The sequence below is a fragment of the Furipterus horrens genome, unplaced genomic scaffold (assembly GCF_987537825.1).
Source record: "Furipterus horrens unplaced genomic scaffold, mFurHor1.1.pri manual_scaffold_6, whole genome shotgun sequence".
In the NCBI taxonomy this organism is placed as follows: Eukaryota; Metazoa; Chordata; class Mammalia; order Chiroptera; family Furipteridae; genus Furipterus; species Furipterus horrens.
In genome coordinates, this window is record NW_028327176.1 from 92,626,573 (window position 1) to 92,652,777 (window position 26,205).

The 26,205-nt window shown below is 45.4% G+C and overlaps 1 protein-coding gene across 2 annotated transcripts in view; it reads left to right on the plus strand.

Annotated features, from left to right (window-relative positions):
* GLP1R (glucagon like peptide 1 receptor) overlaps nt 1-8,200 on the plus strand; it is a 35,509-nt gene extending 27,309 nt beyond the window's left edge. Inside the window, exons 12-14 of one of the 2 annotated variants that reach the window (XM_090282342.1) lie at nt 113-154; nt 4,936-5,140; nt 7,238-8,200. In XM_090282342.1, the coding sequence (XP_090138468.1) occupies nt 113-154; nt 4,936-5,103 (210 nt within the window). In that variant the 3' untranslated portion in view covers nt 5,104-5,140; nt 7,238-8,200. Of the gene's footprint in view, nt 1-112; nt 155-4,935; nt 6,094-7,237 lie in introns of those variants that run through there. The other variant, XM_090282341.1, reaches the window with a different exon arrangement.
* The last annotated feature ends 18,005 nt before the right edge of the window (nt 8,201-26,205 follow it).

The following is a 26,205-nucleotide window of genomic DNA, read 5'->3' on the forward strand; positions in this document are numbered from 1 at the left end:
CCAGCCTGAGCAGGGAATGGTGGGCTGGAGTGCCAAGGAACTTGAGACTAGGGCCTGTCTGCAGGGCGCCTCCCTCCTGCTTCCTCCCCGCTGATGTGACTTATGTTTCCAGGGGCTGGTGGTGGCCATCTTGTACTGCTTTGTCAACAGCGAGGTAAGGTCTGAGGAGGGATGTGGGGACCCTCCTGGGCTACTGCCATTGGCTGTCCTGGAATTGTGCACTGGGGAGTCCCTTCAGTCTTTTCAGCTCAAACCCCCTACTCACCAAACTGTCACTTCAGTTGAGGAGGCATCTTGTCCATTCTGTTTCCTGTACGTGGGTCTTCCCCCCCCCCCTCTCACACACACACACACACACACACTTGTGCAGGCATACCCTAATCATCTGTTAGTTTGGGGACGATCCAACCTCATATTAAGTGAACAGGTGGTGGTGACTGTTAACAAAGTTATTCAACAGACATGCCCGTCACAGACTTGGGCTTTAATAATCACTATTTCATTTCATTGTCACAGCCTCCCCGCCCCCCAAATTCCTGCTAAAATTCTGGTTTTGATATCCCCATTTTTCACACATGAGAACACTGAAGGTCAGAGAGCCCAGGTGTGGCCTGGAAGGCCTGGCAGACCCAGGATTCAAATGAACTCTGCCTGAAAGAAGAAAGCCACCTGTTCTTTGTGTAGGCAGGCAAGAACCCTGGTCCACCACGAGAAAGGGGGTGAGTTCCCCCAGGGGCTTTCTGGTTGCTGGGGCGAGATGAGGGGGTTCTTGCTAACCCCACACCCTCCGCTGCACACCACAGCGCCCCTGCCCCCAAGACGGCCAGCTCCTGGGAAGAGGGGCTGTGTCTGTTTCCTGGGGGAGGCCCCTTGCTCCCAGGCACCCAGCTTTGTGCTGGAGCAGGAGCACCCCAAGCCATCAAAATGAGTATCACCAATGCCACAGCACCGCCCCCTCCCCCAATTTCTTTCCAGAGGAGAAAAGAAGCAATAGTCCTACAGGCAGCACAGGGCCATGTGGAGAAGTTTCCGCAAGAGGATTAACCCCTGGCAGGGAGGAGAGTGTAGGCATCCCCCCGCTCCACAGTCTGGGGGAAAACTGAAGACTGTTAACTCCATTCAGGCCCAGGTAGGGTTTGCAACTGTGGGGCTGGTCCTCAGATGATCCAGAGACTCTGCTCATCAAAGAGTCAGCACTCTGTGTGACTTCTGTGTCACTGAGTCTGGGATCCCAGAGCTTGGACATCTTACAGGTCTGTGCATGAATGCAAATTTTACTTTCGCTATAGGTGTGAGGGACAGAGGAGCAGTGGGTTGGGATATTGGTGTTTCAGAGATCTATGAGATGGCTCAAAGAAGCAATGTGATGTGGCAGGAAGGATCAAGGATGTGGGCTTTGGTGTCAGGTCTCTGATCCAGGCCTCATCACTTAATGAGCTGTGTGCTTTGGGCAAGTCACATGCCCACTCTGAACCTCAGTTTCCTCATCTATGAAATGGAGGTAATAATGCTCACAGCATGTAGATGCCAGGTCTCTAAAAGAGAGAGAAACATTTCCTGAGCACTTCCTGTGTATTAGACTTTATTAAATCCAGTCCTATGTAGCAGACATTATCCCCATTTTACAGATAAGAAAATTAAGGCTCAGCAAAGTGAAATGAATAGCCTCAATCCAATGGCTAGAAGGCGGCGGAGCTAGCAGGCTATGGGAAGGGTGCATCCTAATGTGTCAGGGCTGCTGGAGCTGGGAAGGTGGATGCAGCACCAGGCAAAGGGTGGTCCATAAATGGGTTCTGGCTGTTCCTGTGGGCAGGTCTCAGAGGGCTGGCCAGGCAAGGAGGGAAGGTGGGTGTATAGGACTCTCAGGGCCGGCCTTCCCTCTAGCAATGGTTCTCAGCCAGAGGGGTGATGTGCCACCTGGTCCTGAGCTCTGCTGCTTTATTTTCTGGGGGATGGGGCAGGGTGGCAGGTATCCCTGTGTGGGATGGGAACAGGGAGACAGAGGCCTGTGAGGAGAGAATGGGGCTCCCTGCTGCCACCTTCTTGGCCCCCCAGCCCCCCTTTTCCCACTTATCCCTCCCCTTTCCCCAAAGCTGTGCTGGTAGCACACGCTCACCCCCAGGCCCACTAGCACACATGTGTGCAATGGCAGCTGCTTCTCCTGATTCCATGCCATAAAGCCCAGTCAGCTGTCACCTGTCCCCTTGCCCACCTCCCGAGGCTGACCGAGCTGTGAGGAGGTAGAGATGGGCATATAGCCCCACTCTGCCCTTGGCAAATAACTGAACCACCAGATTCCCAGCTGGACTCCCTCCTGGGGCTCTTGGGGGGTCCAGGAGACTCAGCTCAGGGGACCCAGAGAGCCTGCCTTGCTTAACTGCACCTTTAAACCCTCCTGGAGACACCTCATGCCTTGGCTCCATCAGGCACAAGGACAAATCTGTCACCATCACTGGGCCACAGCAGCACACTTGTCTCCTGGGCTGAGGCCTCTGTTCACAAGGGCTGTGCCCTAGACCCAGGGTTGCCATGGCAATGCCAGGTACCTGCGACCCAAAGAGACAAGATGGCCTGGTCACTGGTCCTGCATGGCTGCCGAGGCCTGCACCCACCGCAGGTGGCGGGGAGTGGGCTGGGGAGGGGAAGCCTGGGGTGGGTGTGTGGCCACTTGTGTTCTCTCCCGTGGCTCTTGAGTCCAGAACCTGAGTGCTGGTCCAGCCCCGACACTGCCTGGCTATGTGAACGGGCAGTCACTTTCCCTCTCTCCCCCAGGGCAAATGGAGGTGAATGAGCTTTAGCAGTTCATCCCAAACCCCAGAGCCTGGCATGGTGCCTGACCAGAGAGGCTGTGGGCAGCAGGATCACCTCAGGAGCAAGGGCCTGACTAGTGCTGGAGCCGCGTACAGATCTACACTGTTATCTTTGCTGTTCCACTGTAATAACCGGGTAACAAGGAACCCAGCATCAGATGCTTATTAGTTACTTGTTCATTCCTTGGCTCTTTTAAATAACACTTATCCAGCACCTACTGTATGCTGGGTGCTGTGCCAGGTTCAGGGCAAGTGGGATGAGGAAGATGTGGTGCTGGCTGTCCCGGCGCCCCCAGCTGAGTTCTGGGAGGTGGGGGGGACCAGGCAGTCAAGGGAGGCAGGGGCTAGTGGCTATGAGACCAGCTTTGGGTTCAGCCTAGATCAAGGTTCAAATCCTGGCTGAGATCTGGAGAAATACTTACTCTGCACCTCAGTTTCCTCTAACAGGAGCTACTTCCCAGGGTTGCTATGAAATTTAACTTGGATAATCCATAGAAAATGCTGGGAATTTTGTAAGCTCCCAATAAATGATGCTTTTTAACAACAGGGACCACAGCTGAAGCTCAGAAAAAGCTCTGAGGGAGGTGGGGACAGGGCACACCAATGTCAGCACTCCGAGAACTCGTGCCCTGACTGATTTCCTGCTGGCTTCCAAGAGACCTCTTCAGTCCCTGAGGTGGCTTCCCAAGGATGTGCCTCAGTTGACCATCTCTCTCCCCCTCCTCCCCAGTTAAGGGCTGTGAGACAAGATTGGCCTCCTTGCTGTTGCAGCACAAGCAGAAGCCACCATTGTCCTTAGGTGTCCCCATCCCAGCTGTCAGCACACACACCACACACACTTAGCTGGGCAGGGCGCCGGCACGCAGCAGGGGGGCTACACGTGGTGTGCACTCCACCTCCCACAGCCAAGCCCGCGCTCCTCAGCGCTGCCCAGGATACTGGGCCCGTCCCGGCAGGCAGGCCCTTGGCATCTGGGCCCCACTCAGCCCAGAAAACGCTCTTTTGAGGGAAGGTGTGCGGCCACAGCAGACGTCTCGATGGGCTTGGCTAGTGGATGACAGTCAGGAGGAGAAGAGGGGTGTTTTTACAGGGGCTGCTGGGGGCATTGTCAGTGGGCTGTGTACCTGCAGCTGCCCGCAGCTGGCCATCCCACTGACTGGGGCCTAAAAGGAAGGGATCGGATCCCGGACATTCTGGTGTGGGGAGGCCTAGGGGCAAGGGTGGGGAACATCAGAGGAGTTCTGGGAAGTAAACTTAATGGAAGTGTCCCCTAGAAGAGCCCTCTGGACACCCTGGGCTGGACGTGCAGGTTCCAGAAGCCCCCTGAAGGGGACCTGGGTCACCATGGCATTGCCACAAGCCTTTCAGTGGCGTGGGGATCTGCAGTGTTAGTTGCATTTGCTCTTTATGCGCAACACTATGGTCCCCAACCACCAGCCCTTTTAAGAAGGCACTTCCTGATGGGAGGCCTGAGCCCAGCGTAGCACTGCTTCTGGTTGACTGAACTTCCCTGGGCCACACCCTCTGTGGGTTGGGACTAGTTCCTGGATGGGATTAGTTCAAATACAGGTTGAGAAGCCCTTGTCCACAGCCCCGTCCTCATTGCTGCTACCCAGGCCCAGCCTCATTTCATCCTTTCCTCCTTCCTTCCCGTGAAGCCCCCGGGGAGTTTAGAAGCATCTGCTGTGGGCCCTGTGAGGGGTGGAGGCATGCTGTCCCTCCTCTCTGTCGTACAAGCTGAGACCCGGAGAGTGAGCTCCAAAGTCAGATTCTCTCCTTTTCTTCTCTCTCTCATCTCCTTCTCCCCACATTTCTCTCTCGGTCTCTTCCATTAAATAATACTGTGATGGATTGTAAAAGGTACTTAGCTGAGTCACAGAGTTTAGAGATGGAAGAGACCAATTAAATTATCAAGCCCATCCCTCTCCTGAGGAAAAGCAGAAAATAGGAGACAACAATAAACAATTTTATTGGGATATTAATTTAGGCGCCTGAAGGCCTTGACTTGTGTCTCTTAATATAATGCAGTGGATTTTTCCCCTTCTCTGCTAATGTAATAACAGGGCCATTCTGTGGGCAGTTGGTTTGCATGACAGCTTTTGTTTCCCTCCTTTTCCCACGGAAGGTCCAGATGGAGGTTCGGAAGAGCTGGGAGCGCTGGCGTCTTGAGCAGTTGCACATGCAGAGGGACAGCAGCATGAAGCCCCTCAAGTGTCCCCCCAGCAGCCTGAGCAGTGGGGGCATGGTGGGGAGCAGCGTGTACGCAGCCACCTGCCAGGCCTCCTGCAGCTAAGCCTCCGGCGCCCGCCCTCCCTGTGGTCCTGCTGCAGGTGGGCTGGGTGGCTGTCCCAGGGTGGGGAGACTGTCCTGGGGCTGGGGAGAGGAGGGACACACACACACACACACATCCCTGCTTCCCTCTCCCCAGCCCATCAGACAGGCAAATGGGCAGTGCCTCCCGGGACCTGTGGACACATTTTCTCTGAGGAGAAGCAGCCTGCTAATTTGATCACTGGCGGGAAGAGAGGAAAAGCTATTGCTGCTAAAATGAGGATTTCTTCCCGTTAAGACACAGGCCCCTGGGGTTCCCCTAGACAGAGCCGCAAATCAGCCCCAGACTCAAACTCAAGGTCAATGGCTTATTAATGGGACTGTGGCTTGTCGGAGGAGGTGGTTCAGAAAGAGGCCGTTATAACCTCAGCCGGACACAGAGCCTGGGTAACGTGGGCCAACTCCGCCTGCCTTCAGTTGGGGTCACCACCGCCATCTGCCTCCTCATTAAGGGACATCATTCACGTGTCCGGGTGTAACTTGTTTCCCTCAGCTTGCCCCTTCATCTCACCATCCAGCTTCTCTTTGGGAAGGTTTGTTTGGGCCACAGCCAGCAGCTGTTTCTAGAAATGGCTGTGGATGGTACTGAGAAAGTGCCTGAGGGTTTTCTTTCCTGGCGCCCACTTCTCCCTGGGCATCTGTAAGAGCTGCTTTGGTGCCTGCACCTGCCATGCCCAGGGAACCAGGGCAGGCCCACTGCCGGGGAGCCCGGCCCCGGGTATGAGCTCTGGATTCTTTCTAGAGATGCTCTAGAGTCCTCTGGGGTCCTCCTAGGGAACTTTAGCAGTGTCCACCCTGGGGGCTTAGGTTACCCGCTGCTGTCAGGAACCCAGAGAGCCGAGACAGCGTGCCTGCACCACACCGTGGAAATACTTTTTATTTCTGACAAGATTCTCTATTTTGCATGGGAGTTTGGGTGCCTCCTCTAACTTTAGGAAATGTGACCAAAAAGAGACTCGTGGGACAACTGCCAGTCCCCACTGTTACCATGGAGACAGGCTTCCTCTGCTCCGGGTTTTTTCCCTCTGAAATCCACCCCCTACCCCCAACTTGGGAGCTTATATTGACTTTATTCACTTTTCTTTATTGCTGTGAATAGTCTGTATGTGCAAACGTGCCATTCTGATTTCTCCCAGCTGGTGAAAACAAGAACTAAATCATTGTGGTGGCTGTGATGTTGTTGAGGGGAATGGGGTAGCCACTCATTGGACTCCACACTTAGAACTAATTAATGTTTGCCCTGCCTCCAGTCTCATCCCATAAATAATAAGAGCAGAAACCTATCAATCCTGCCTCAGCCATAGCGGTGCTGTAGATTCCCAGAAAAAAGGGAACCAGACACCCCTGGGGGGGCTGGTGATGGAGTGCATGGGTGCCAAGGGAGTTTCCAGAGCAGGGGAGAACTCTCGGGAGTCTCACCTCCTGGAGAGCAGAGGGAGAGGCTGCAGATGAACTTTTTAATGCATCTATATCTCCCTTCTCCTTTTTAAGTGGTGGGAGCCCTCCCCCCAAACTTTGCATTCTCTTGTGCCCCTCGGAGAGGCATGTGATATGCAGGGAGAATAACAATGGGACATAAAAACACATCAAGCAGAAAATTTCTTATACTTCAGTGAAGTGTTGTGTCTATGTTAATAGGGAAGTTGGGCCTCAGGCCCAAGAAAGGAGTTGTACAGACTGCCTCCTTGATGGTTGGGGACAGGGACATTCCTGCTTCCCCAGAATCAGGGCAGAGTTCCCATTAGGCACCACACATTTGGCTTTCTCTTTGGTGTGGGGACGGGGGAGATGAGCACTGGTAGGTCGATGGGGTACAGCTCCCGTGCAAGCATTTTGGATTTTGGCTAAATGAAGATTTTGTGAATATTGACAGACTGCACAAGCAACAAAGAGGCACATTGATACCTGTGAGAAATAAATTGTCGAGGGGAAGAATTGTGGGGAGACAGTGTTTAGTTAGGAGGCACAGGGAAACTCAGACAATATGGTTTAAACTGTGAGTTTTTGCAACTGGTATTGGTGATTCCTGTTTTCAGAAGCCTCGTCACACCCCACAGTCCAAGACTTTTAATGCTGAGTAACTTTTTCCTTCTTAGATACACACCAGATACTGAACTGAAGGAAATAATTTCTTTGCACCAAGAACCACACTATTAATATTCATCTGATCTGCAGTGTACTCTTTCCAAAGCTATTCCCAAACTTTCCTAAGTGAAAAATAGCTCTAACAGGTCCGAGAACTATGAAATGCAATGTACTCCGAAATTCCACGAGCTGTTTACATACCTGATGCCATAAGTCTGGAGCTTGCTGAGTACATTCTTGTCTGCCTCTGTCCTGGGGACATTATTGCTGACCAGCAGGGTGTGGGCACTGTGAGCTGTGCAGCCAACAAAAGTCCGAGTTCAGCACTCTGGCCAGCTCCCTCGAACTTATTAGGGGCTTAAATCCTGGGAGCTTTACCATTCAATCTTTGGAGCAGCTAAATCATAGAACTGAAACAAACCACATGTTGCAAAGTTTCCTTCCCTTTAAAAGAACTTTCCAGATTGTGAGTATGATTTTCGATGGCCTCAATGCAATTCTTGCTGAAGACCACCCCAGCTGAGTTCTTGGAGACTCAAGAGCAGGGAAAGACCTTGTGATCCCTCCTGCCTTATCTACAGAAATGAGGAGGGCAGCTTGCAGAGGTGACTTGCCCAAAGTCACAGTACTCAATGGTGGCAGAGCTGGGCTAGGATCCAGGCCAATTCTTACCTCTCAGACTAGTGAGGCCTCTGGGAAGGGTAGGAGAAAAATATAAATGGCCACACAAGATGCTCTGAAGTAAAACTCAGCCATGCTATCTGGAGTTTGTTAAACAGTAAACAGCAGCAAATGTATGGTGAAGGTGCCCTCATGTCAATGGTTCATCCTACTGAGAGGAGGGGTAGAGTGTGCTTTACTATCTCTGCTCCAGTACTTCACTCATCCTTATCTTAAAATGAAGCAATGAAGTGCAGAAGAGCATGCATATACATAGACACAGCAAGTGAGCCATTTCATATAGCAAATCCAGCGTTCCTTTAATGGTTTGGCTTACTGTTTTTCTGAGGCACCTGTGCTTGTTTGAGAAGTATAGCTAGATACACAGACTGGACTAAAAGAGCCTTAAGAAAGATCCTGAACCTCACTTCTGTTACTCCCTGAAGTTGGAGAATACCAGCAAACTGGGCAACTTTAGCCTGGCAAAGGTGGCTCAGCCACCACAAAGGGCAGATTTGTGTCCGTGCCTGGAAAGGCTTGGTCACCTTGTCGGTATGGGTCATGTGTCAGCAGCTTCCGTCTCCATTCCCTCCTGTTCCTTTCTTCCACAAGGAAAGCACACTCTGTGTGTGTGTGTGTGTCTTTTGTCCTGTGCATGGCAGCATAGTTAGGAGATGATGAATCCAGAATCTTCCCACCCACTGTGAAGGTCATGGGACCACACTACCCAGGGCGAGGATGGGTGGGAGCCTGAGCAGTAGATGCATCCTCTCCATGCGCAGACAGGGCTCCCATTATTGCTAATGCCTGCTACGTGCTCTGGGAAGGCAGAATCTATTCCAAAGGTTTATTGTCCCTCCAGTGAACTGATTCTAATACACAGACAGTGCTGACCCTGCTTTTGGCTCCTCTGAGACAAACTATGAAAACCCTCAAAATACGTCGGCTTACGCTTCTAAGACAACTATGAATGGCATTCTAAATATTCAACAGAAACCAAATTAGTATCAACTTTTTTTTTTTTCTTTTCACTGGAGTGAGTTTGCTTGGGAAACAAAATACCCTAATGTGAGAAACTTCTACAAACAACAGCATCAGGCCCCTACAGTGTTACCTGCTGCTCAAGCCAGCGCTCCAGCCCCGGGAGGAGGCTGTGTCAGGAAGCGCTGTTAAGCAGTATAATTTGAAACACTTTACTTAACGCTGCAGTGTGTCTACAGTATCTATAATTACTTCTGCTCTGTCAATGGATACAGATTGGCAGGAAGCAGATAAGGATAATTGTTTTCCCATTAACTCCCCAAAGTCTCTTGGACTTCCCCTATATCCGAATCTGTCAGAGCGGAGAGTTTTCTCTCCTCCCTTTGGCCATTTTAGCCAGTTTTCCAGGACCTCATCCATCAGTAGTGTGATTTCCTCTGATGCACCCCATCTCCACCCCCACTACCCCCTAACCCCCCATCCCACAATGAGCTCCCCACTCTCATCCCCCTCGGTAGTAAGTGACCCTGCTAGCCATGCTGTGAATGCCCTTCTCTCAGCTGTGACCAATTTAGGGGAGCAGCTGAGAGGGAGGCGCTGCCAGGCCTGTCAGTGATACCCCGCATTCCACACTCCGGCACAGCCAGAGCACTGCCTCCAGCACTTGGATCCCAACTTACACTGGGGTTATGCAATCTTTCTGAAGGGGCCTGTCAAAACTCTCAGTAATTAGCCATCCCGGACAATCTAGCATGACTAATTATCGCTGTGTCAAAGCAATCCAGGAGAAGAAAAACACAGATAAATGAGTATATTTGGATGTGGGAAGATAAGAGCTCCCCGCCAAGTTTGGAACATAGGACAAGTTGTCGGCTTCTTTGCCTGGGAGCCCATGGAGCCGTTGGGAAGGGGCCAGATTCCTCCCAGGCAGGTAGGGCTGGGTCTTGCCAAAGGGTTCACACTTTATTTCCAAATCCGCAGTTCTAAGTTCCTTCCACTAAAAATAATGACATCTTCCAAACCTCAACAATTCCCTTGGTTTTGGAGGGGGTTTGATGAAGATCTTTAAATGTACCAAGAGGTGAGCCAAGCTTGCTGGAGGGACAAAGCTGAATTTCTGTCTTCAGTGCTCTTGTGGGATGTTTGCTCTCAGGAGTGTTTAAACAAGATCATGTTTGTGCAATTTCTCAATGTAGAAATTCATGTGAAATATGACCCGCGTCTATAGGTAGCAAATGTATATGGTGTATAATTCCTTGTAGAGATGTGAACAGGTTCTGGCTCTTTCTTAATTTGCCTTGTAAGTCAAATAAAAGCCTGTCATTATGATGTGTCTCCTTGCTCTTCTTTTGGGAGGGAAGCTTTTCTGCGAGGTCAACCTACGTGACTCATGGTGCCGTGGGAAAACACAAAAGAGGCTGTTTCTAGCCCAAGGGGAAAAAAACTGTTGCTTATTACTCATATCGTGATTTTCATCTTCAAAGCACTTACCAAGTCCTAATTTATCCATCACAGACTTTATACAAGGACTGCAATGTCATTTAATTAGAGAAGTTGGGTGGTTGAGTGGCTTAAACAAAGACTGACGGGCAAATGGATGTGTATTCTAATTCCACTCATTCATTTGATATCCCTGTCTAAATGAACTCAGTCCATTAAATTCTTTTTTTTTTTAAATGCCATAAAAGCAGGAGCCTTGTTTGCAAAGCAACATAGAAGTTGAATGGAGCTTCTGGTTAGACATTCATCTTCAGAAAAATGAACTTTTCACCAAATTAAATCTTTCCCTGCTCTCCAGATTTGCAATTCTCTTGTAGAAGAGAAGATTCCCTTAATTCCCCCACCATTTCAGTTACCCATTAGAAGATCAATGTACTTATCTGAAGGTCTCCTTAAACACACCTTTTTTTCAGACAAGCTATGGTAATTGTCCCTTTCAAACAGAATAACTCTTACTCTGAGACCAAACTACAAATATTGCCAAGTCCTGATATCTGCAGGCAGAATATTTGCATTTTGGCATGTGTGCATATTGGTTCTTTTCACCTTTCTGCATCTTTGCTGACACTGAGCAGGAGCGAGCTGGAGCCCAAAGCTGTTTCTCCTTTCCCCACGCCTAGGAAAACATTTGCCTACCCCAATACAGCTGACCCTGGAAAAACATGGGTTTGAGCTTTGCGGATCCACTTATACTCGGATTTTTTTCTATAGTCAGCCCTCCCTATCCCTGGATTTTGAATCCATGTGTGGATTCAATCAACCACAAATCAAAAACTGAATTTTTGATCCAGGTTGGGAATCCATGGATGTGAAGGGCTGACTGCTTGTATTGTTCTACATCATTTTACATACGGGACTTAGGCATTCATGGATTTCTATATTAACAGGGTGCTGGAACCAATCCCCCACAGATACTGAGGAAGGACTGTAGTTGAGGTTTTGGGGAGTCAAAAATTGTACATGGACTTTTGATGGGGCAGAGGTGGAGTCAGTGCCCCTAACTCCTGTGTTGCTCAAGGGTTAGCTGTAATGACCACCACATTTGTAGAACCCGGTAAGTTAGGTAGATGCAACCTCAGGAAAAGTGTGCGCACTCTGGTTTCATAGGACTAAATCCAAGGCTGCAGAAAGGGCAAGCAGAGCTGTTCTGCTCTGCAGAGGCCCAGCCATGGGGGTAACAAATGAAGATTCTTGGTCTCCAGACACACTCATGGTCATATGCAATATAAAGTCATATTCAAGTGACGGATGCCCCACAGATGGGGATAACTGAGTTCTACATTGAATTTGTGAAGGATCTCACTCCTACGCCATCTATGTTGGCATCTCAAGGGTTGGGAATCACCTCCCTCCCCAAATCTTCTCTCACTCTCAGAAGCCAATGCTAGCCCTGGCCCAGCATGGTTGGGCATCATACTACAAAGTGAAAAGTCGCTGGTTCGATTCTGGGCTGGGGTACATGCCTGAGTTGTAGGCCTGGTCTCCAGTTGGGTGTGTGAGAGAAGCAACTAACTGATGTTTCTCTCTTGCAGTGGTGCTTCTCTCTCTTTCTTCCTCCCTTCCCCTCCAAGTAAATAAGTAAAATCTTAAAAAAAGAAAATAAAAAGAAGCCAACACCAGACACATGTGCAGTTCCTTGTCTTTTAACCTCTCTTCTCCCTCCCCCCTCTGCCTGCCCCCGCTCCTGCCAGCATGATAAAGGAAAACACTGAGAGCAACAAGGTCTCCCTTGTCAGAAATAGTGGGGGAAACCTAAGCAGTACAAACTGGAATGGATAACAAATGTAGCCAGACAACTGGAGAAGATGGGAAAGTAAACCTGATACGGGACAAAGAAGGAGTAGAAATTAAGTGTCCCCCAAAGGTGGGGTGGGTAAATGTAAAGAGATAATGAAGAGGCCAGACCATAAGACAAGTAAATAAAGGAAAACAGCAGACTGTTTAAATATGGAAAAGAGCTGCAGGAGGAGAGGAGGAAAATGCAGAGGTGGAAAGAAGAATGAGAATCACAAGTGGCAAGGGAGGAGCCCATGTCTAGTTGGTGTTATTAACTCCTTATTCCATAAATCTGAGCTGTTTCCCTGCAGAGTTCTCTAATCCCAAGGTGCAATGGATTATTCTCTTTGGTACAAAGGCTCATTTTAACTAACAAAATGATTTTAGAAAGAGAAAAAGGCCCAGGGCCTAGAGTAAATCCAACAATTAAGTTCTTTTTTCCCCACTGACACAGAGCACCAGTGTTAGAATGAATTACTGTGGCTTCACCTCGTAAGGGACCAGCAGACCTCAGAATTTATCCATGTTACAACCTCTAAGAACAAAATCAATAGCTGAGAATTATAAACACTGAGCGGTCCCATGCCAAGAGATGGATTGTTTGGGGGCTGAAGTAGGATGGTGACACCTGGAGGGCACTGGCAAGCAATTTTTTTTTTTTTTTTTTTTAGCTTTCCATATCCCCAGGGTAAAAGAGCAAGGACTTGAAATAGTAAATAATGTTTACTGAAGACTTTTTAGTTCTAGTGACCTAAGGTGGATTTAGAAACACAGTTCAGGACTTGGGAACGTAAGGCACAAATATAATAGCTACAACAAAAGGCTATAGTTTATCTTTTTGGTCCCTTCTTCAACAATCTCTAACCATTTATGTACATTTTTGGCTTAGGGAGTCAGGTGTTTTATCACCATATATTTTGCCTTCAGAACTTTCAAAATTCCTAGGAAATTGAATTTATTTTGTCCCATGGGTACCCACCAATTAGATGCCACTTTACAATGAAACTACCCTAAAGCTCTTTCATCTTTCAAATCCTGGTATGTGAAATGGAGACTTGAGACCAAAATGCAGCAGACACACACCAAAGTAAAGACATCTCACCCTGGTTAAGCTAAACCAATGTCCTTCCAGCAGCATCCTTTGGAAAGGTACAGTTAAAAAATACAGATGATGAGGCTTCTGGCCAAGATGGAGGCCTAGACAGACACGCTGAGTCTCCCTCCAGAACTAGGAAGGAGTGCAGCTGCCTCAGAACTGGAGACAGCCAGAAGTTCCAGAGAATCGAGTTATGTGGAGGTCCAACAAACAAAGATATGAAGGGGAAGAGCTCATCCAGACGAGTGGGAGGGGCAGAGCAGGGGTGGAGAGGACGCAGTGTGGCGGTGGTAGCAGCAGCGGTGGCGGGGGCAACAGGCTGGCAGAGAGCACAGTCACACATTTTGAAGGGTCGAGAGAAACACCTGGGGAGCGCTCCCAGTGCCTGCCCAGACCATATGGTTCGCGGTCCAGGCACCAGGGAAAATAGAGCCTCATTGCTTCTGACTGTGGGGGTTGAGGCAGAGGAGGAGGCTGCCGGTCTCTCAGCAGAGTCCGCTTGTTTGGAGGGCCCCATGGTCTTAAAGCATCTGCAGACCCACCCATTCTGGGAATGACAGCCAGGGTGGTGGCTGTAGAGGCGCCAGTCCCATACAGAGGTGGGAGAGGTGCCTGGAGAAGGGGTGAGTGCTGAGCAAGCAGCATTGTTCCCTCTCAAACTCCACCCCCACATACAGTGCCACAACGTGGTGAAACAGGTTACCCTATACTGACGAACACCTAAGGCGCTGCCCCTTACAACGCAACAGGTGCGACATCTCTACCTAAAACATAGAGGCAAACAAACACAGGAGCCTGTCAAGTTGAGGAGGCAGAAAGTATGGCCCAAAAGGGGGAAAGGATCAAGGTTCCAGTGGGAGAACTAAGCGAAGAGGAGATGGCCAACCTAAAAAACAAGGAGACAGCCAACCTAACAGACACAGAGTTCAAAACACTGGTGATAAAGATGCTCACAGACTTGACAGATATCCTTAAGTATGGCAAACGCATAAAAGAAGAACTGAAAGCTATGCTAATGAAATGAAGGAAAGTCCACACAAAACCAATGGTGAAGGGAAGAAAATCGGGGTTCAAATCAATGATTTGGAACATAAGAAAGAAAAAAAATAGTTAACCAGTACAGAATGAAGAAACAAGAATTGAAAAAAATGAGGAGAGGCTTAGGAAACTCTAGGACAACTTTAAACGTGCAAACACCCAAACGATAGGGGTTCCAGAAGGAGAAGAGGAAGAGCAAGAAATTGAAAACTTATGTGAGAAAATAATGAAGGAAAACTCTCCAAATTTGGCAAAGGAAATAGACATACAAGTCCAGGAAGCACAGAGAGTCCCAAACAAGCTAGACCCAAAAAGGACCACACCAAGACACATCGTCATTAAAATGCCAAAGGTTCAAGATAGAGACTCTTAAAAGCAGCAAGAGAAAAGCAGAGAGTTACCTACAAATGGGGTGTCTATAAGACTCTCAGCTGATTTCTCCAAAGGAACTTTGCAGGCAAGAAGGGACTGGCAAGAAGTATTGAAGGTGATGAAAAGCAAGGACCCACAACCAAGAGTACTCTATCCAGCAAAGCTATCATTTAGAATGGAAGGACAGATAAAGTGTTTCCCAGACAAGGTAAAGCTTCAGAAACTCATCGTCACCAAACTATTATTATATGAAATGTCAAAGAGACTTACTTAATAAAAAGATCAAAATTATGCACATTAAAATGGTAACAAACTCACGCCTATCAACAACTAAATCTAAAAAATAAAAACAAAATCCAACTAAGCAAACCAGAATAGGAACAGAATCATAGGTATGGGGGCCATGTGGAGGGTTATCAGCTGGGAGGGTTAAGGGGGAGAAATGGGGAAATGGTGCAGGGATTAAGAAGCATAATCGGTTGGTACAAAATAGACAGAGAAGTTAAGACTAACATAGGAAAGGGTGAAGTCAAAGAACTTATATGCATGACCCATGGACATGAACTAAGGGGGGTGGGATTGCTGGAGGGAAGGGTGGTACTGGGCAGAGGGGAGCAAAGGGGGAAAATATTGCAATACTGTAACAACATAATCAATAAAATGTACTTTAAAAAATACAGATGAGAAGACATCTTATATACACTCATAGTATATAAGTGTTGTGTTAAGAATTATACTGTGTTGGAATATTCTTAGCAATCAAGAACACCATACTTCACATAAGGCATTTCCAAAAACACCTTCTTTTAGTAATTGGTAAGATCACGAAGGCTGCCAACAAAGCACAATGGGGCCACAAGTCCAGGAAAGATGCCACACTCCTGGTGCCTCAGCACCAACTGCAGCCATGGACCTCTCACAGGCTCCTGGCCTCAAACTCTTCCTGCTTCTCAGGTGCAGCCCCTCTTCTAGCAGAAGGGGTCCTTGGCCTCTCAGGCTCCTTGACTGAGTTAGTCTTGGTGTCATTCCTCTCATCGGAATTGCAACAAATCTTGAGATGTTCTGCATCCACGGTGCAGGCCCTGTGGGAGTATGCCAAGCCACGTGAACCCCAGTAATGCCCCCAAATTGGAGTCATTTCCATAATGGCATGTGAGGCTCACACCCCATCTGTGTCAGTGAGCCACATATAAGATTTTCTTCAGCTGTGCTCAAAATGGTGCTCTGGAGGTATCCCAAGGCTGCGCAGCAAGGCCACTGACACACTGGTGGACTTTTCAGAACCCCATCTCTCTCTGCTCCTTGGGGCTGGACCCCCAAAGCTATCATGTACCTAACAGAACTTTCCTGTTTGATCATCTTTCCTCAGGAAATGTCTCCCCAGTTCCTCTATTCACTCTGCATTGACCAGCCTTTCATTAAGCCATGAGGCCTCTTCTGCTTTGGAGATATGTGCAAATTGTATAGAAAATTCTCCTCTTTCCATAAATAGTTCTTCAAAATTACATATAGGGTCACAACCTGGTATAATCCATAAGAAGAGCCAGAAGAGCCAGACATTTTTTTATTGATGAAGATCTAGAACAAAGCAATTCTTTCACGTCAAACTATACTTACCATATAATACATTTGGTACTGCCAAACTCAGTCTAAATCTTGGGAAAGTTATTAGAAGGAATATGATTACAACAAACTCTATATAACAAATCTATTTGTCTATGGAGATGTTCTAATGTAAATAAACTGCTATAAACACGCTTTTCTCTAGGAATTACCAAAATATAATCAATATTATTCGTAAAGCAACTAGATGAAATTCTTATCATATGAGTGGCAAAAAAAAGACATGGAGATAGGGTGTGGGAAGCTATTTTAGACTGGGTGGTCACGGAAGGCTTTCTGGATAATGTGACACTGAGAGACCAGGTGGAAGAAGGGAACAAATCCTAGGATCATCTAAGGGAAGTGAGCTCTGAGCAAAGGAAACAACTGGTATGAAGACCCTAAAGCAGAAGCTTATTGTATAGCACGGATCAGCAAACTATGCCCCTCCACCCCTGCCTGGTTTTATAAATAAAGTTTTATTGGCATATCCATTTATTCACATATCATCTATGGCTGTTTTTGCTCTATAATGGCAATGCTGAGTAGTTGTGACTAAGACAGTATAGTCAACGAAGCTTTTTACTGTCTGGCCCTTTACAGGAAGTTTGCCAAACCCCTGTGTAGGATGAAGGTGAAGGAGGCAGATGTAAATGGGAGAGGCAGGCAGGCAAATCACTTAGGGCCTGGTAAGGTAAAACCACCTAAACAACCACCCACCCACCAGATGAAACATATGTCTCCAAGGGTTAGGAGTACAGATATCATTTACAGAATGGGGTGCAGAGGGTTCTTTTCACCAACTCACTTCAGGGTATCTATCTGACTTCTGCTTTAATTGAGGATCCCCAGGTTCTCAGCCTTTTTCCCCATGTGACTGAGGAGATCTACAACATAAGGTAACCTTGCAAAATGAACATGGACAAATAATAATGGTTTGCTACAAATCACTTTGATACAAACCTACTATTTTAAGGTTTATCACAAAACACAATGAGAATCAGTTACAATGTTTGCTAGCATTTTTTCCATTCAAGCAAAATTCCACAGACACAAAATATATTCAAAGACCTTCCAAAGACCACAGCATCAGCAACCCCTGAGAGCTTGTCTGAAATGCAGAATCTTAGGCCCTGGCCAGAACTACAGAATCAGAATCTGCATTTTAAACAGATCCTCAGATTTGAATGGTCACTAAAGTTTGAGACCACTCTCTTGATGGGAAGTGGCCTCTTTTCCAAGAGTTAGAAATATAGTTTTGAATTACAAAGAGGCTAGCCTGGTTTATACTATTCATATTTAAATGTTTAATAACAGGGATTGGCTGAATAATGGTACATTTATCTACACAGAAATATTATGCAGCTGTCAAAATCAATATTGTAGCCTTAACTGGTATGGCTCAGTTGGCTGAGCATTGTCCTACAAAGAGAAAGATTGCCGGTTTGATCCCCAGTCAAGGCACGTGTCTGGGTTGCAGGCTTGTCCCCAGCCCAGGTGCTCAGAGAGGCAACCAGTCAATGTTTCTCTCTCACACTGACGTTTCCCTCGCTTTCTCCCTTCCTTCCCCTCTCTCTAAAAATAAATTAATTAATTTTTAAAAATCAATATTGTAGGGAACTTCCAGCCAAGATGGAGGTCTAGACTGACACATTCCATCGCCTTCCACAACTAAGAAGGAATACAACTACTACAAAACCAGAAATAACCAGAAGTTGCAGAAAATAAAGCTACATGGAGTTCCAACGTATGAAGTTATAAACAAGTGGTGCTTGTATGAATGGGTAGGAGGGGCGAAGCCAGGGCGGAGAGGTCAAGCTGTGCTGGTGGCAGCGGCTGCAGTGACGGCGGCAGGACTGCAGTAAGCACAGACTCCCATATTTAAGGGGAGGAGAGAAGTGCCTGGGGAGCACCCCCAGCTGCAAACCAAACCTGTCAGCTTGTGATTCCAATGCCAGGGAAGGCAGACCCCATTTCCTCGGACCATGAGGGCCAGAGGGCATGGGGACGGAGGAGGAGGCTCCCAGTCTCTCAGTGGAGAGTGAACAGCAGGAATCCATCTTGGACACCCATCCCCACATAAAACGCCACAGTGTGGTGAGAAGGGTCACCCAGTAGTGACGACTGCATGGGGCTCCATCCCCTATAGCATAGGAGGTGTGACAGCCCCATCCAGGAAGCAAAGGTAAACACATAACTGTCAGGATGGCACAGATTATGATAGAGATTCTGGTGACTCAGCTGACCAGACAGCAAATATCTTATCTAACAGCTCAGCAGATGGGAAATCTTTCTGAGGCAGAGTTCAGAGCTTTGGTTATAAAAATACTTACAGACCTAACAGCAGATCTTAAACAAGAGAGGGAAGGAATGAAGGCTAGTTTTGCTGAAATAAACAAAAACACATATGAAACAAATAGTGAGGGAAAGAAAACCAGAGATCAAATCAACAAATCGAAACATAGGGAAGGAACAAACAGTCAACCAGTGCAGAAAGAGGACACAAAAGGTGAGGAAAATGAGGAGACGCTCAGAAACCTATGGGACAGCTATAAGCGGGCCAACATCTGAATCATGCCAGAAGGTGAAGAAGAACTAGAAATTGAAAAACTATGTGAAAAAATAATGAAGCAGAACTTTCCTAACTTGGGGAAGGAAATAGACTTTCAGTTCCAGGAAGCACAGAGTTCCAAAAAAACTGGACCCAGGGAGAACCACACCAAGACACATTATAATCAAAATGTCAAAAATTAAGGATAAAGAGAGAATCTTAAAAGCAGCAAGAGAGAAGAGAATTACATACAAAGGGGTGCCAATAAGACTGTCAGCTGATTTCTCAAAAGAAACTCTGCAGGCAAGAAGGGACTGGCAAGAAATATTCAAAGTAATGAAAAACAAAAACCTACAACCATGATTACTCTATTCAGTGAAGCTGTCATTCAGAATAGAAGGGCAAAGAAAGTGCTTCCAGGACAAAGTAAAGCTTAAGGAGTTCATCAGATCCAAACCGCTGTTATATGAAACGTTAAAGGGACTTGTTTAGGAGAAAGAGGATCAAAATTATGAACATAAAGTGAAAACTGTATCACAACAACCAACAACAGGAGCTAGGGAATTGAAACAAAGGCAAACTAAGTAGGCAACGAGAGTGGGAAAAGAATTATAAGTATGGAGAACATATTGGGGGGAGGTCAGCTGGGAGGAGGAACGGGGGAAAGGGATAGAGATGGTACAGGAATTAAGAAGCATAGTAGGAGGGAATGGAGTAGATAGGAAGATGTTGAGAACTATATGCACAACCAATGGGCATGGACTAAGGGAGGGGGACAACTGGAGGGAGGGGGTCACTAGGTGGAGAGCAAAGGGAAGAGAAATTGGGACAACTGTAACAGCATAATCAATAAAGCATATTTTTAAAAAGATTAAATTAAAATTAAAAAATTTTTTTTAAAAAAGAAGAAAAGTGTCCTTTTTTATAAATAAATAAATAACAAGATACAATTGGTAATGAAGACCTGAAGATATGCTTTTATATATTCAAAAATCTGAAAAAATACTATACTTTCATAAAAATTTATTAAAAATATAAATAAAAATATTAACAAAAAGAGCTCTGACTGGTATGGCTCAGTGGGTTGGACACGGTTCTGCAAACCTAAAGGTGGCCAGTTCGATTCTGGTCAGGGCACATGACTGAATTGCGGGCCAAGTACCCAGTTGGAGACCGCGTGAGGCAACACATTGATGTTTCTCTTGTGCGTCAATGTTTTTCTCCCTTTCTTTCTCCCTCCCTTCCCCTCTCTCTAAAAGTAGATAAATAAATCTTAAAAAATATTAACAAACAGAACTTATTAGCATATTAAGATAATAATGCATTACAATCAAGGATTATTTATTGCAGGAATAAAAGGATCCTCCAATATGAGTAAATCTATAACATAATTGATTACATTAATTGGTCAAATAGAAAGATTGCATAATCAGCATCTATTACACTGGGAAATTTTGTGGAATTCAACATCCATTCTTTTTTGAGGAAAATAAAACCTTTTAATAACATAAGTATGAAGGAATAATTTCTTAAGATTTCTATCTGTCCATCAACTTACTCCAAAGCCAGCATCATGCTTAATGGAAAAATACTAAAGCATGCTCATTAAAGTCAAGAACAAGACAAAGATATCATTGACTACTGTTCTGATTTAACATTTTCCTGGATATCCTAGTTAGTGTAATTAAATAGAGAAAAAACTAGAAATATAAAAATTGGAAAACAAGGAGCTAAATTTTATATTATTTGAAAAAAAATTATCTATGGGGAAAATCCAGAAGAATCAACTTGAAAACCATTATAATTAGTAACAGAATTGGTTAAAAAGCAAGAGTTAGTACAATATTAATATACTAAAATCAATAGCTTTCATATATACATATAGCAACTAGTGGGAAGAAGTAATAGAAAGCCTTAGAATGCATCACTTTTTCACAAACATGCTATTCTCCACCATGGTTACCACCTTTTTGCCACAGTTTCCTGTGTGCCTGAAATGCTACCTCCTTGCCCCCTGCCTTCTTTCCTAGGGGATGATGCTCCTTTGAACTCAGGACAATGCCATCACCTCCAGGAAGCCCTCCCTGACCCCATAAGTGTTTTGATAGTTTTGATGTCCCTTTTCTATGCTCTGGTTCTTATTTAGACATCACATTCTCATAGTGCTTACCACACTGTATTGTAACTGTCTGGTTATTGGCTGCCTCCCCCATTTGACTGTGCACTCCATGAGAAAAGGAACCTTGACTGCATGCTCTCTGTATGCACCAGGACTGGCAAAGATTAGGTGGTCCGGTAATGCTCAGAGTAGATACTATGCTAGGCTTTTGATTCTCTTCATTAGAAATCATGACCCAGGATGGAATACTGAACCAGAAGAAAATAGTTCTATTTTGCTATAGAGAATATAAGTGGAACTGGCAAAATGTGAATAAAGTAGATTAGCTAACAGAATTGTTAAAAAGAAAGAAAGATAGATATCATGAACCAAATCCCACGACAGAGATAAATGGACAAAGATGAACAGATAGATACATGAGCATGAATCTGATAGATTCATATAAGTTGAAAAAGCAGGTGCTGGTTAATATTTTTGTGCCTTATTTGGTTACATTTATGGATTGTAATTCTTTTATTAATGAAAGAATGAATTCAGAAAAAAACATTCAGTAAAATGCTATCCAGAACTATTAAATTGATGAATGCATAAGTATATTTGTTCTAGAAACAAATGGTTATTTGGCTCCTTTTCTAAAATGTTTGTAATTTTTGTTGTGTTGACTTTTAGGATATTCTGATTTAGTTTTTAATTATCATGATCATTAATATTATTGACTTCCCCTAATTAAAACCTTCTACTTTAACATAAAAGGTAGAATGTATAAATATTTTTCATAAGCCAATAATTTTGCCATAATGTCAATACTTGGTAATAAAATCTTAAAAGATGGCTGAATAAAAATGCATAAATATTTTCACTGATCAAAAAAATAAGTCAGATGCTCCATAAATGAATGGATGGATGAACAGCTGGGTGGATGGATGGATGAGCATATGAATGACACAGAGAATCTGCTCTCCACACGATAGCCCAGGTGATCATTCAACCATGAAAATTGGATCATGTCACTCTCATATATATATAAAAATTTCAATTGCATGGAAATAAAACCCAAAAACCTAAAAAAGAAAAAAGAAAGCGAAAGGCAGAATAGTGTATAGAGGATGCTATAATTTGTGGGCTTGAGAAAGAACAAACATGGCACAGTAGGAGGGAGACTTTATCATTGTAGATCCTATGTACCTCTTGAATTCTGAAATGCATGCATTTAAGTACAAAATTAAAATACTATTCTTTTCTATAGTTCTAAAATGTTCTAAACTGAGCATGTGTTTCTTTTTGTAAAAATTGTGTTTAAAGAAAACTTCAAAGGTAACACACCTTTAATTACCATAGTCTTTGGAGTTAGTTCCTCATCATTTTAAAACCATTTTTTTTTTTTTTGTAGCTTTGATGTTCCAAATGAACTGTATGAAAAATGGCAAACTTTGTTGCCCCGACCCTTTAAGATACACATCTAAATTGAATGAAATAGAGGACAAAATTATTACACAAAACATAACAAAGAGCTGGTCCTTGAAAAGATTAATAAAGTTGACAAACTCCTGGTTAGACTCATGAAGAAAAAAAGAAAGAGAAAAGACTCATATAAACAAAATCAGAAACAAAATGGAAGTTACCACAGACTTCAGAGAAATACAAAAGATCATGCTAGAATACTATATAAAACTATATGCCACCAAATTCAATAACCTAGAAGAAATAGATAAGTTCCCAGACTGAATCATGAAAAACTGGAAAATCTAAGTATATCAATCAACAGTTAGGAAACTAAAACAACCACCAAAAAGCTCCCCCAAAATAGAAGTCCAGGACCACATGGCTTCATTAGTGAATTCTACCAAACATTCAAAGGTTCAATACCTATCCTTCTCAAACAGTTCCAAGAAATTGAAAAAGAGGTGATACTTCTTAACAAATTTTATGAAGCCAACATAACTCTAATACCAAAACCTGGCAAGGATCACACGCGCGCGCGCGCGCGCACACACACACACACCTAGAGACCAATATCTCTGATAAATACAGATGCAAAAATCCTAAACAAAATAGATACTAGCGAATCAAATTCCAATACATTAAAAAATAATACATCACAATCTAGTAGAGTTCAATCTAGGGGCACAAGAATGGTTCAACATACACAAATCGATCTATAAAACACACCACATTAATAAAACAAAGGATAAAAACCATAAGATCTTATCAATAGATGCAGAAAAAGCATTTGACAAGATACAGCATCCATTTATGATTAAAACACTCAATAAAATGGGTATAGAAGAAATGTACTTCAACATAATAAAGGTTATATATGACAAACCCTCAACTAATATCATACTTAATGGTGAAAAACTAAAAGCTTTTCCTCTAAAATCAGAAACAAGACAAGATGTCTACTCTCACCACTCTTATTCAACATACTACTGGAAGCACTAGCCAGAACAATCAGGCAAGAGAAAAAACTAAAAGGCATCCAAATTGGGAATAAAGAAGTAAATGTCACTTTTTGTAGATGAGATGATTCTTTCTAAAGAAGCCTTAAAGACTCCGCCAAGAAACTATTAGGAACAATAAACAAATACAGTAAAGTTGCAGGATACAAAATCAATATACAAAAATTCGTTGACAATGAAATTTCAGAAAAAGAAATGAAAAAAACAAATTCTTTTGCATTGCAACAAAAAGAATATAATACCGGCTTCCGGCCAAGATGGAGGCTTAGACGGACACGCTAGGTCTCCCTCTACAACTATACAGGAATACAACTACTTCAAAACAAAGGATAACTAGAAATTCCAGAAAATAAAACTACACGGAAGTCCAACATATGAAGTTATAAACCAACGGTGCCATTTGGGCAGGTAAGAGTTAAAGTGGGCAGTGCTGTTTGCGGTCGCACCGGGAGCGGCGGGCGGCGAGGAGTCCCCGTGGCCAAGCCCCTGGCGGTGCGCGACCCCGGCGAGGAGTCCCGGTGGCCAAGTCCCTGGCGGTGCGCGACTCCGGAGCTGGGGAGAACGGCTACGCAAGCCCCTGGCGGTGCGCGACCCCGGCGAGGAGTCCCGGTGGCCAAGTCCCTGGCGGTGCGCGACCCCGGCGAGGAGTCCCGGTGGCCAAGTCCCTGGCGGTGCGCGACTCCGGAGCTGGGGAGAGCGGCCGCCGCATCGCCTTGAACAGTGAGGCCCAGGGGGGCGGGAGGACGGATCCCGGTCTCATAGCTGAATAACTGTGTGAATCCATCTTGGACCCCCGCCCCCACAGAAAGCACCACAGGGCTGCGAAATAGGTCTCGGACAAGCAGGCGCCGGTCGCTAATTTGTGACGCGTACGCAGGCACTGCCCCCACAGCCAGCCCAAGAAAACAAAAAGCATCTGTCAAAATGAGGCAGGCAACTTTAGAAATACCGGTAACACAACTCACCAGGCAGCAGATAGAGAACCTGACAGATGAACAGATAAGAAACCTGTCAGAGGCTCAGTTCTGGGCCATTGTTATCAGGTGGCTTACAGAATTCACAAAAGAGCAGGAAAAAGATATGAAAGAAGCGAAAAACTTTCATAACGAAAAGAACAAAACCGCATACGAGATAGAAGGAAAGGAAATAAAATCCAGAGTTCATTTCAACAAACTGGAATTTGGAGAAGGAACAAGCAGTCAACCAATGCAGAGAGAGGAAATGGGAAGCAACAACGAAAGGATCAGAAACCTCTGGGACAGCTATAAAAGGCCCAACATAAGAATCATTGGTTTGCCAGAGAATGAGGAAGATGAACTAGAACTTGAAAAATTGAGTGAAAATATAATAAAGGAGAACTTCCCAGACTTGGGAAAGGGAATAGACCTGCAGGTCCAGGAAGCAAGGAGAGTTCCCAAGAGACTGGACCCAGGGAGAACCACTCCAAGACACATTATAATCAAAATGTCAAAAATTAAAGATAAAGAGAGAATCTTAAAAGCAGCAAGAGAGAAGAAAAGAATTATGTACAAAGGGGTCCCAATTAGACTATCAGCTGACTTCTCAAGGGAAACCCTACAGGCAAGAAGAGACTGGCAAGAAATATTCAAAGTAATGAAAATCCAAAACCTACAACCACGAATACTCTATCCAGCGAAATTGTCATTCAGAATAGAAGGACAGAGAAAGTGTTTCCAGGACAAAATAAAACTGAAAGAGTTCATTAGATCCAAACCACTGTTATATGAGATGTTAAAGGGACTGGTTTAAAAAAAAAACAGAAGCTAGGGAGATGAAACAAAGGCAAACTAAATAGGCAACGAGAGGGAAAGAGGAACTGTGGGTACGGGAAGCATATTGGGGGGAGGTCAACAGGGAGGGGGAATGGGGAAAGGGAGGGAGATGATATAGGAATTGGGGATCAAGGTAGGAGGGAATGGAATAGACGGAGAGAGGTTGGGAGGAACTGTATGCACAACTAATGGACATAATCTAAAAGGGGGGGACAACTGGAGGGAGGGGGGCCACCGGGTGGAGGGGAGCAGAGGGAAGGGAAATTGGCACAAATGTAATAATTTAATCAATAAAACACATTAAATCATTTAAAAAAAAAAAAAAAAAGAATATAATACCAAAAGATGCACACCTCCACAACTAAGAAGGAATAAAACTACCTCAAAACTAGAGACAACCAGAAGTTCCAGAAAATCGAGCTGCATGGAAGTCCAACAAAGATATAAAGAAGAAATACTCATCCAGACAGGTAGGAGGGGCGGAACCAGGATGGAGAGGACGTGGTGTGGTGGCAGCAGCAGCAGCAGGCTGGCAGAAAGCGCTGTCACACATTTTAAAAAGTCAGGAGGGACACCTGGGGAGCACTCCCAGCACCACACAACACTGTGCAGCTCACGGTCCCAGTGCTGGGGAAAATAAAGCCTCATTGCTTCTGACTGTGCAAACCATTTGGGGTTGGGGCAGGGGAGGAAACTGCCCATCTCTCAGCAGAGACCGCTTGTTTAAAGGGCTCCCACAGTCCTAAAACATCGGCAGACCCTCCGACTCTGGGAACGACAGCCAGGGCACAGCTAGAGAGGCACTAGTCCCATACAAAGTGGGAGAAATGCCTGGAAAAGGGGCTTGTGCTGAGCAAGTGGCATTGTTCCCTCTCAGACCCCTCCCCCCCCCACACACAGCACCACAGTGTGGTGAAACAGGTTGCCCTCTACTGATGAATACCTAAGGCTCTGCCCCTTACAATGTAACAGGAGTGACAGCTCTACCTAGGACACAGAGGCAAACAAACACAGGAGTCTGTCAAGTTGAGG